Source organism: Acanthopagrus latus, chromosome 5 (genome assembly GCF_904848185.1).
Source record: "Acanthopagrus latus isolate v.2019 chromosome 5, fAcaLat1.1, whole genome shotgun sequence".
Lineage (NCBI taxonomy): Eukaryota > Metazoa > Chordata > Actinopteri > Spariformes > Sparidae > Acanthopagrus > Acanthopagrus latus.
The window spans coordinates 11,060,743-11,073,784 of NC_051043.1; the positions used below are offsets into that span (position 1 = coordinate 11,060,743).

The 13,042-nt window shown below is 41.7% G+C and overlaps 1 protein-coding gene across 1 annotated transcript; it reads right to left on the reverse strand.

Annotated features, from left to right (window-relative positions):
• Positions 1-629: 629 nt before the first annotated feature.
• cdk7 (cyclin-dependent kinase 7) lies at positions 630-5,931 on the reverse strand. The gene is made up of 12 exons (XM_037099499.1): positions 5,777-5,931; positions 5,477-5,536; positions 5,344-5,377; positions 5,184-5,251; positions 5,022-5,090; positions 3,518-3,628; positions 3,261-3,379; positions 2,824-2,923; positions 2,634-2,720; positions 2,386-2,535; positions 1,755-1,893; positions 630-1,084 (listed from the first exon to the last, which is right to left on the reverse strand). The coding sequence occupies exons 1-12, from the start codon at positions 5,840-5,842 to the stop codon at positions 1,053-1,055; spliced, it is 1,035 nt and encodes a 344-aa protein (XP_036955394.1). The 5' UTR covers positions 5,843-5,931; the 3' UTR covers positions 630-1,052.
• Positions 5,932-13,042: the final 7,111 nt, after the last annotated feature.

A 13,042-nucleotide genomic window follows, 5' to 3' on the forward strand; every position in this document is an offset into this window, starting at 1 on the left:
GAGCACTGAAGCAGATGACAATACAAATCTGCACTGGCTTTTGTTATAGAATAAGAAATAGATTTGATTAAATATAAAGACTGATTTTTTCAGCTGTGACACACTCCCTCTTCTGCTGTCTCCTTCTCTAATCTGATCCTGTTTGACAGAAAACCAAAAAGGGCAGTAGATCGCCTGCTGGAGCATCAGGCCTCTGACATGTCACACTGCATTGGATCACAGTAAAGTTGAAGACAAGGGACAGGGAGAGAAATACATGTCTAGTGGCACACTGTTACTTGACACAGTCAAGGCTAGCGTCACCCTGTCTGCCCTGAAGGCAGGGCTTATGCCACATAAGCACACGTAGTCAGAGAAAATGCACACCTCTTTTGCATGCTGAGTAAACACACCACAAGTCTATTTATATCTGCTCATACAGGTGAAAAGGACTATAGACTGGGTGAATACTTCTAAAATGAAATCAGCCTGTATACGTTGGAGTCTACAGGTTTTATCAGTGTTGTAGTGAAAACACAGAAACAATAATTAAGTATAGTATGTAATTTTTTTCCCCCATAGTGTGTAAAGTAATTAGAGTCTCAGACTGTCTCTGAACGATAACCACATCACAGAAGGAAATCCCCATATATGCATATGCACCATTTATTGGTCTTACATACAAAAAATAAAAATACATACAGAGGGAATAAATCAAGCCTCTCTAGTTTGGTTGTTCTCATCAGTCACATAAATAGACATATTCCAAAAGGCTCCCAGAGCTTAGGCATCATTGTTACAATGGAGAAAGACCAGAGCCAACACTACTGACCAGTCTGTTTGGACGTCATTCAAAGGAATGCTGAACACAGCAGCGACTTGGTTACTTCAAGCACAATATCTAACTGATTTAACAGCTACCATCTCTATTATGTCCTAGAGACAACCAGATCCACTGCTGGATTTGGACTTTTTTTTGCTTTTCATTCCAGTGGACAATCCTGAGCAATGCGGGAAAGCTGAGCCATGTGGTGTGAAGACGGTGATCATCAGATTTATCAGGTCCCATCTGGTCAGAAAATCAGCTTCTTCTTCATCATCACATCTGAAAACAACATGAAGACTGTTATTAAATATGTCGTAAACAAGCACTGCAGAAAAATACAGCCAAATCGTGTTTCTACACCATGTGCAACTGAAACAAGTCTGTAATGAGCAATCTGCTAACCACTAAAGTTTCCATCTACTGCAAGTATTCAGACATTCTCTCTGTAATGTACTGTAGCATGGAGCATAGCATAAAGTCAACCCTTATATTTTCCAAACCACAGTAGGAGCTGGAAAAGCTTTGAACCTCCCAGTAACACCAAGGTCCTCCTTCAGTAAAACATGCCCCACCACAACCCACCAGACTGTCTGTGTGTGTGTGTGTTTGTGTGTGTGTGTGTGTGTGTTCCTCCTCACTATATTCTGCATTTCCTACTACTGCAGTTAAATGTGCAGCCAACACCCTTTGAATTGCTGGGTTCAATCAAGTTGCAGTCTAGATTAATGACTGCAGTGCGCAGAACCACGAGAACAAGGAGGAACAGTTCAAGTGGCTAAATTCACAACATTCTATATGGAAGTTTGGTCAACTCGTTTCAAATTGCCCTCAAACATTTTTGCAGACACTTTCCCTTTTCCTGCTAAGCTTTATTTGACTATGTGTATAAAAATATACTTGGTGGATGATAGGTTTGCATGGCAGCTACAGGCCAATATGTGTTGCTTACTTGTGTCCAGGCCCTCGATTTTCCTCTTGAGCCCGACTGTTTCCTTCTCCCTCAGGGCCTCAACTGAACAGTTGGGTCGGGGGAGCTGGGGACCAGGAGTGGGAGCAGGTCGATTACTGAAGTACCTCATCTTCAAAGCCTGGAGAGCAACAGACAAGAGGATAAACACATCATCATCTGCATTAGGGCAGACATTGTTTAGACAGATGTTGATATGTATGTTTTTATAAATGCAATAGTTTGAAGGAAGCTACAGTTTGAAGACAAAGACATTTAAACATTTAAACCATTTGTTGTTTTATTCCTGGTTAGAAACTTGTTCTTTTTAATTGCTCTGCTGTTTAATTTTGCAAATACATTTACTCAGGTACAATTTAGTGGTACCAATACTTAGCATTAGTTTTTATTTTTTCCTGCTACTCTGATCCAGTTTGGAGACAAATATTGCACTTTATACCCCACATTTATCTGATAACTTTAGTTTCTTGTGTCTTAGCACTTTAGCATTTTTTAAAAATTAATTCATGTGATCAACACCAGATTAATTCTGGTCCAGTAATCGGAGAAATGCTGAATTTGGATTTGGATAAATGCATAATTTACTTGTACTTGCATTTGTACTTTGTATTACCTGTGTAGCTGTGGTCCTCGTCAAGGGGTTAAAGGTGAAGAGGCCTTGTAGCAGCTCTAGTAGATCGTCCCCAGCTGCACTAAATATATGTTCCAGAGGTGTGCCGGGAAATATTTTGAAGGAAACATAGTCTGGTAGACTACTCACTCCCTGCAGATATATCGACAAATCAATGTATACAATCGTCCACAAATTTGACCAAGTTAAAACACAAATGTATATCACAGGAGAGAAAAACAGATACCAACAGGCCATGTTTCTTCTGTGGGTGTCCCAAGAGCCTCAAAGATCTTGGTCAGCTGGTCGAGATCTGAGTCTCCAGCAAGGAATGGTATCTACAGCAAAGGACACATGCAGAGACATTTATGGAACCAAAAATAAGAGCACTCCTGATTGTGGATAATGTGTGAATATCTCTTTGAAGTGAGGTGTGTATACCCGAAGGAGCAACTCTGCCAAGATGCATCCCACTGCCCACATGTCAACACCCACACCGTACATCCTGGCACCAAACAGGAGCTCGGGGGAACGGTACCACCTAAGAAAGGATGAATACACACAGAGAGTTACATTTTCTAATTCTTAAAACAGACACACAGTACGTCACTCTTCGGGTAAGAAGATTCATTCTGTTCAACTAGAATGAAGATAACAACAGTTCCTTTAAGAGAGGACAGCTTGCTGCTATTCATGGGTCTAACAATTTATTTACAATCTGTCTTAATCGACCATAAACTGATCTGCTCATGTGATATATTTAGCTATTAATCAATATCAATCATATTAAGCAAATGAGGATGGATCTATGTGTGCTGCTGTCAGATAATTCCAACAAGTGTAACAAAAAAAAAGGAGAATGTACAAAACGAACCCACCTGGTCACAACTTGATGAGTGTAGACTCTGTTGGGGCTGCCAAATGCTTTGGCCAAGCCAAAATCAGCCAACTTCAATACTCCGTTACCATCCAACAGCAGATTATTGGGCTTCAGATCCTGGAAATACAAGGTAGCAAAGTATACATTACCGACTCTCTGTGTGTGCAAGTGCACACATGCATGTGTGCGTGCGTGCGTGCGTGCGTGTGTGCGTGCGTGCGTGCGTGCGTGCGTCTGGAGTATAACTGCCATTACCCTGTGCAGGACCCAGTGTTGGTGCATGTACTCTAATCCTTGCAGAGTCATGAGGATGTAGGCCTTGATGTTGGCTGGAGTCAGGACTAAGCTTGTGTCCTTGATGATTACCTAAATAAAACATAACAAACACAAAGAAGATTATGCAAAGCCTGATATCTTAAGAACAATGATCTTCATTCATTATTCAATGTTTATATGTAGCTGTAGGCCTCACATTCAAAATTAAATTACCCTTATCAGAACAGATGAGATAATTAAAGCCACACACAGCTGGAGTCAAACCAGGCAGCACATTTCAGATTCAGCATCTCACCCAGAATTTAAATTTTTCCATCAGCTCCAAAAACACTGGCTTCAGGAACCTTCAATATGCTACTGGCAATAAAATCATCCAACATCTGTAGCTGAAAAGCTCATAAAGTAAAATCTAATAAATGTAGCCTAAACATAGTTTTTTTTTGCATGGGTAATAACACCTGCATCATATTTCATCCTTGTGTCTGGTCTATCTCTCTGTCAGCGAGACACTAATGGCATCAATTCATTGTGAGAGCCAAGAGCAGAGTGGTATTGATTTTTCCTTGACGCGTGCTTATCCTGTTTTGCATCGGTCTGATGTATCAGTAGTGGGTGCCCATCTGGAGCCTTGTGTGTCAAGACAAACCAGAGGCGGAGGTGGGGAAAAAGCATAAAAGCGTCAGTGACCTTGTAGAGCCGCTTAATGGTCCGGAGAAGGCACTCAGGCAGCTATATTTGTCATCCTGGTCACATTTTCTGTGCTACTCTGGGTGTCATCCGACCTTACATCATCTTAATCACAGTTCATATTCATCTATTAATCTATTCTTTGGCCTGCTCTGCTATTAATGGTAACTGAACACAACAGCAAACCAATAACTATCATGTTCCACCCATTAAAGTAATATTTGTCAAACACAAAATCACTAGGATTAAACACAACCTTGCAATGCTCTCTCCCTGATCTCTACTAAGTGGAAGAAATAACATTTTCATACGGCGGCCCACTAACGGAAATGCAACATAATGTCCTTTTACATTGTCTTTGTCTGTCATGAGTAATTATTTACATCTTCATAAAGAGACAGTCATATTAATAATACCGCAGAATAATTAATAATAAACTAATCTGTCCTCTGTTAAATCTTATGTTAATAGCTCATATTATTATCATCAATTTGTGCATGCCAAGAAAACCACTTGAATTAAACCATAAAGTTTCAGTTAAGTTATATCTATCCAGAGAAGAGAAGTGAAGCCATGTGTGTCATGAGAGGTTTAACAAAACAACATCTTAAAGTCCTGTCAGGAAAAAAATTGTGAGGAAGTGTGAGCAGACCAAAAAGTGACTCTTACAATTTAACCAAGTCAAAATTTGAAGACTTCTCAGTAGGCGCTTGTTTGGGACTAGATACTATAATATCATGTTGTTTTGTCTATCCCTGGAAAGACAAAGACAGAAAGAGAGGAGGAACTGTCCCACCTCCAGATCTGTTTCCATGAAGTCGAACACCAGGCTGATGTTAGATTTGTGTCCGAAGGCATCCAGCAACTAAAGACACACAGCAAAGTAAATTTAGCACTCAGTTCAAATTAGAAGCACAATTAGATGTACAACACAGTGTCATAAGCCAATTCTACCTACCCCAATGATATTTGGATGATGCAGTTCTTGCAGCAGCTTGATCTCTCGCAGAGCAGTCCTATTAATCCCTGTTGATACGAAAATTAAGTCATTAACAGGTACAACAGGACAGTGGACTGTAAAACCATGACATGTGTGTCATCAGAATGTAAGCATTTACCATCTTTAGCCTCAGTTCTGTGGCCAACTTTAATCTGCCGGAAGGAAAAAAATAAATAAATCTTGGTGTTAAACCTCAGCATAGAATACAATGCTAATGCAGGTGAAGTGAAGTGTAAGCTAATTTCGTGTACCTTTTTAATGGCAACTATGGTATCAGTCGTTTTATCCCTGGCCTTGTACACTGTAGCAAACTGGAGAGGAGAAACAGAGCAATCAGTACAGAGCGAATCCCACACATGTGTTTCCTACATCACCGCGACAGAGAGCACAGCAGTGTGAGGCAGCGAGGCTTTGTTGACATTAACAACCGGCTAACGCTTGTTAGCTTGCTAATAGGCTCCACACACGACTGTGCAGAGGCTGGAGGAGAGGAGCGGAGGCACAGACACAAACCCAAATCACCCATTTTCGTTTTCTAGTCTTCTACCTACCTGACCCTCTCCCAGGAAATCCAGTTTCTCGTATCGTTTGGATCTGGACTTTACATCAAGCGCCATGATAGCTAACTGTCACTACCATTGGGAGACACTTCCTGCCTTGTTAAAGGTCCAGGTACTGTTTCCGGGTTAAAGGAGGTTTTACACTGAGCAACACCGCCACCTACCGGCTCAACCTGTCCAACACTGAGAACACTTCTAGCGTTATGTAAACAACTTCACATGATTATGATTTTAGGCTCTTAGGAAATTGTTTATGCACATTTGTGCTGTTTACAACAGGAAGTGAATGCTACTGCGAATACTGCTATAACCATACCACTACTGCTACAGCTAATAATGATAAAGAACTTGGCATATATTTCAATTCATATTTATTAGTCTTCTTAAATAATTAAACCAAACACTTCTCAGCTCAAAGTTAAGACATTACAGGTAAATAACTGTATTTAGCGACATCAACTAGAAAAAACAAGTTTATGCTGTATTTTAATTTTCGTTTGGAAAGCAAAACTACAACACAACAATTTCTTATTTAAAGAGAGGCAGAACATTGTCAAAAAATGAACCTAGTTTACATACTAATAACAGTATACTGATATCAACAATGATTCTGTTTTTACACTACCTTTTGTTTTTCACAACACATTTTCTATTTTTAATAAGACATTTATTACATCTTTTTTCTATGTCTAAGATTTGTATTACCACCAACAATCACATGAATAATAATAATAATAATAATAATAATAATAATAATAATAATAATAATAATAATAATAATACAGAATTTCAATTTCGTACTTTGATTTGATTTCTGAACCAATGAAAGAAAAGCACAAATCCTATTCTGCTCTCAATTTCGTGTAACATTTCACAATTATGATGCAATGTGCAATGCTTTCACCATACTTTCAATACTCCTATGTTACACACATTTAATCTTTTTTTATTTTCTATTTCTTTTTTTTTAAAGTTTTTTTAGCATCTAGCGGTTTGACATCGGTCTCTTGGGAGTCTCTTCTGTCAGTTAGGAAGGTTTTGTGATCCATGCACCGCTGAACACATCTCTACATCCCATCTCCATACACAGCAGATACCCTCACATCCCACAGGATTAGGCATGGCTCTTCTCCTTTGACCCTCACTGGCTGACACACACACACACACACACACACACACACACACACACACACACACACACACACACACACACACACATTTTCTCTCTCTTCACTGACTTTCATTTTCATGTTAAGTTTGACAAGAGGAGTGTGAAGGATCAGCAGGCCTAATACACCCCTCATTCTACCCCCCAGATGCATGCACATTCATATCCTGACAGCTCACAGATGTGACTGACAGGGCCGTATGTGCCCATGCAACCATGCAGGCAAGGCAAAGGAAGAGAAGAGAAGAGAAGAGAAGAGAAGAGAAGAGAAGAGAAGAGAAGAGAAGAGAAGAGAAGAGAAGAGAAGAGTCTAGCAGTCTCTCAGCACTCAAAGTCTTTACGTGCATTGTATCATCAACCTTTAGGGATATAAAGGCAGGCTAAATGTGGAACATAACTGTCCAGTGGTGAACATAACTCAGACCCACTTACATCACTTGCTCTAAAACAAATGTGACATATTGATGTTCTCCTCTAATTCTGATATGATTTGAGGGCATTGTGCTCGTTCCCCTCAGTCTCTCTCTGAGCCTGTGCATGAGGAGAGCGGCAGCTGAGTTATGGATACATAAATGATTCTGGTGGCGTTTATACAGTTTGTCACAGTAAATCTCATGATAGCATGGGTAACATTATGCACAATAACTCACTCTAGTTATATGTCACATTAGCAGATGGTGATGTTGTTGAGCTGGTGTGTGTGTGTGTGTGTGTGTGTGTGTGTGTGTGTGTGTGTGTGTGTGTGTGTGTGTGTGCATGTGTGTGTTTCTGCGTGCACACGCGTGAGTGCATGTGTGTGTGTATGTACCTCTGTTTGACGGGCAGGAGGAGAGTGAAACCGCAGGGCTGTTTGTCAAACTCATAGGAAGTGGGTGTTATTGAGCGAGGACGTGTCGCACCGCCACATCCTGCTGCTGGGAAGCAGCTTCAGATGGGGCAGTGTTCACACGATGTACAGTAAACAACAAATGCAGGCCAGGTGTCTTTTTTGTGTGCGTGTGTTTGCGCGTGCGGTGTGTGACCCCTTCATTCTTTTTCTGTTACACTGTACACTGATTGTAAAGCTATGATAATAATCTGGTCAGTCTTCTGAGGGTAAAAATAGGGCCATTCTGTGAAGATGATCTTTTTTTTTTTTTTACGGTTATTTCCTCTTCTTCTTCTCCTCTTTGCATCACCCTGCCAAACACACATTCTGTTACACACACTAACAACTGGCAATCAGATTTGTTATGAGCCTCTAACACCACCACCACCACCACCACCACCTACCAACCATGCATATCACGTCAAAATGCAGAAGACAAGATCTGAAAATCTGGTGAGAGTGTCAAGCCACTTCATCTATTGCTCAAACTGACATTTTATTATATGCCCTTTATTAGGTCAATACGTCAGAAAGGTCATGTTTAAAAGGAACTTTGATAAACTTGTTGAATGGGAAGGAGAAAAATGATTCAGCGCTATCGCTGTCAGTGCTGCTGTGTGTTTGTGTCCTCAGTTTACTCACGGGGTCTCGGGGGAAGTGGCAATGTTCTGACATCTAGGGAGTTTTCCTCTTTGTTTCGGCTTCTGACTCTCTCACATGGGCCGACACACACACACACACACACACACACACACACACACACACACACACACACACACACACACACATACACACACACACACACACACACACACACACACGTACATGCACACACAAATGCAGCTGTATCTGACCACACGCACAGTTATAACACAACAGGATGTTGTAGGGTGGATGTTTGAGGTGTGAAGGTTCACACAAGCCATGACAAACAGTATCTATTTCTCAGAACCAATTATTTGTTATTCTTGATACTAATAGATGCTGTCACTCCTAACCCGTTGCTTGTTTTATGGGTTGTATTTTTGTCAACACACAGGCCAGGATTTGAACTTGAGCGTGTCTAGCTTGTGGCAGTTACTGCAACACGTGAACCACTCGCAGTCCGCGACACGATTCGCTTTGCCCATTTCACATTTATTCTTAACAGACAGTGGGCGCAGTGACGAGACAATGAGAAAGCAGAAGGACAAACAGAAGGACAATCATTATCTTCCTTGCTGCCGTTTGTTTACAACCAACGCAGAGATTCATCAAATTGGTGCTGTCAGTCCTGGGCTGCATTGTTAGATGCCAGAACTGTCAGTCTGAATAAATATTAGGGCAGAATTTGTTTTGTTCACCGCCGTCTTCCTCCAGCATCTGAGGCATCCGCGTACATACACCAGGGCTTGTGGAGGACTTCAAGATGAGCCCGCTCATACAGAGACAACATTATGATAATGTCCCTATAAGTAGCAGGGGGATGGGCGCAGTGTCATCTCTTCACATAGACAGAGCCAGCAGGGAGTCCATAGTCAACTACATTTAGGGCTGTCTTTGTTGTTGTCTAAGCTCCCATCTGTGTTGTTGTTGTTTTGTTCCGGTCGGCATTTCCTCACAGACATCATTATCGCCCTCATTAGAAGAATCTCCATCTCGGCCCCAAATGGAAAACAAAGTCATGCAATAACTCTTTCTCTCCATTTGTGTGCGTGTGTGTGTGTAGCATGCAAGTAGAGCTGCACGTGCGGACTGCAGGTGGTTCACTTTCATCATTCAGAATGACTTTTTCGCTGTGTGCCTGAGCAGCTTGTCCTAAGTCCTGCACCTAGGCTACGTTTGTGTCTCATTTCACAGGCAGTCATTTAAGTAGAGGATATGGTAAAAAGGGGTCTCAGGATGGACGCCACTGGTACGGTGGATGAATCTCATGCAACTAATGGGCAGCAGGGTGTTCAAGCAGGGCATCTTGAGGAGGCAAATGAGGGAGAAGAGAAGGCCAGGCCGGTTTATCTGAGCGTATCAGGAGTTGAAGATAGCCCCACTGGTGTGTTGTCCAAGGAGTCGTTTACTTCATTATCCCAGGCAGATCACTGAGGCCTCAGTAATCAACATTGTCACACGTCCCATTAACTTCTCACTCTATCAGCGTGGCCCTCGCCCCGTCCAACACACACACACGCACAGACGCACCCATGTTACGCACATCTGTATCAAGTGCACGTTATCTCGCACACAGCTGCGTGTTCCTCGTATGCTGTCAGTCTGTCTCGCTCACAGCGAAGCTCTCCAACCTGCACGCATGGCCACACACACACACACACACACACACACACACACACACACACACACACACACACACACACACACACACACACACACACACTCACACACACTCCCTCTCCACCTCTCTCAGCTATAACCCCATTACCTCTGTCAGTCCCAGGGGTCCCTCAGCTCTGATGAACCCTCTGCTGCCCTGTGAGATTAGTGGACTCCCTGAGAAAAGCCCTTCATTGATTGAACGTGAGCCTCTCCTGCTTGCAATGTCAGCCCAAGGTTAGCGCGTCGACTCTCGCTGCTCTCTTTCCCGGCACAGTCAAGTGCTGCAGCTTTGTTATGAATATCAGTGTGTTATTATTATTCCGGCTCTGCTGACTCCGCCGCTTTCATTATTCATAAAGACAACAAACCAATTATTGACATTCTCCTTCAGAGTCCCTCTTTTCTACCCGTCTCTCAATTTTTCCCTCCAGTGGCCCCACTTAAAACATTTGCCAAATTAATCGTTAAATCATTCTTCCTCCGTCTTCACCTCTTCATCTCAATCTCTTCCATCTCCTTTCTCCCCATAGATGAAACCACAGTGGCCCTGGTGCCACATAAAAGCTTTAGCATTTGGTAAAGTGGCTTGAATGAGATCCGCTTTTATGTATTGCAAATCAGGCACGGTGGAAGCATTTACTTTGCGTCCCACTTGAGGGAATCTTCCAGACAAAAAGACAGGGAGAGATGAAGGAATGAGGGCACCACTCAGTCTGCAATAGAGAGTTAGATAAATGGCTAGATCAGGAGGACAGATTGATCTTTTTCTTTTTCTTTTTTTTTTTTTGTTGAACTTGATGAACATGAATGATGCACCAGATTTCCTGTAGCGGTGAATAGAGATGAAAGGATTATCTAGATATTTAGATCATTCAGGCAGGAACGTTGCCCTACACTGCTGTCTCTTTCCTCCCCATCATAATTCAATATTTACAGTTTAAGCTGGAAAACGGCTCCCTCTTGGCTGCCTGTATCTGGTATCCATGGCAACAGATTCGAGAACAGAGTGCCGTCTGTATGTGTCCGTGTGTGTGTGTGTGTGTGTGTGTGTGTGTGTGTGTGTGTGTGTGTGTGTGTGTGTGTGCATGTGTGTCTGTGTGTAATGTTTACTGATACACTGCAATTGATTGGCTGTTGGGGAGCAGCTGTTGACCCCTCGCTCTCAGGGGTCTCTTTGTATTCTTGCACACATCCCAAATCAATAGACACACACACTCACACACACACGCACACACACTGTTTTGTTATTCTATATTTGTGAGGGCTTAAAAAATGTATTTTATTCCCTCAAATTATGTTTCTGCTCTCTGAGACTTTGACGCCAAGCCAATTAGATCCAGCTGTTTGTGGTCCTTCACTGACCCCACTATCATTGTCCGGACACTGGGCTGCGTCGTTTCACACTCTGTTCATATATTTATATTTCTTGTTTGTTTGTTTTTTTGTTTTTTTACACAGATGCCACTTGTAACCAAAAAACACAGTGATGTAATCTTTATATGTACTGTACATTAACTCAAGTACTGTACAATTTTTGAGGTATTTGTTCCTGAGTATTCCCATTTTCTGTTACTGTACTCTTCCACCTCACTACTTTTTGGAGCCCAAACATTATACTTGTTACTCGATGTATTCAATGCATTTAGTTTCCAGTTATGCGCTGCATAAGAGCAAAAGTAGTGCATTTTTGAATCAATTATTCTTTTATTGGCAATCTGATGACAACAAAAATACGGACTCCCACAATAATGAAAAATAATACAGAATATCCAATCCAACAATCAGTTGACCCATACACAGTTCATAAAAGGTCCCATCATGCCCATAAGTAGAGAAATCAGCAAATCAGCAATAAACAATGACACTGTTATGAAAACACACCCTATAAGGACACAGAATTACAGTATGCACACACTTATACGCATAATACGTTTCTGAATCCTGTCAATGTGCCACAGCAGGGGAAGTGAAAGGCAGCAACACCCAAACCACTGATGGCACTGCAGATTTTAACTACAAGTTTTGAAACTGTGCTGAGGGTTTACATGCTACCGAGCACATAATCCCAAATACCGCCCGGCTAATGAAATACTTCCCAGAGGGTGTTCTACACATGGGCATGAACACTCATATCCAGAACACACACACACACACACACACCCCCACACACAAATGCAAGGGATGAGTAACAGTGAGTAACTGTGGGTCACCAAGAGAGAAAGGTCATCTGACATCATTTGCATTTGCCTGCTAACATTAAAGGATACTAGGCACGATATAAACACAATTTGTGACAAAGATGAATTAACGGAACAACTGTGGCTTGTTCAAGGTCGGTTGATGTAGGTTTTCCACAGTGCTGTAATGTGACATATTAAGGGGAAAGCACCAATAGCAGACACTCAGACACACACACATACGCGCATGTGCACAGGTCCACACTTCACCTTCATTCATTCACTGAGCCCCACTCACACACCCACTTCATCTTTCCCTGAAGCAAATGTGTCAGCAGAGTGTGTTGTGGCAACTTTTGACTCACTGCACACACATGTTAAATTGAATTATACTCTGCCTGTCAAATAACTTCATCTTAAGTCATTCCAGTAGCTGTGGTTTATGGGTGAGTCTTTTCCTAATAAGACAACAGCGATAACGTATATTTATAGATTAACCCACAGGTTTTCAAAAGCTGTCATGTAAGAACACCCCGAGGACGCAATAGAACATCTGACAAGATTAGTTATGACTCAGACGAGGGGTTACATGACACCATTGATCATATTCTTTCTTAAATCTTAAATGCATTCTCTTTGTAATTGGAGGACATCTGGTCAAGGAGGCTAATTAGGATTTTATTCACGCATTTTATGTATTGATTTTTAATCTGTTACATTAATTGTTGTGTTACATG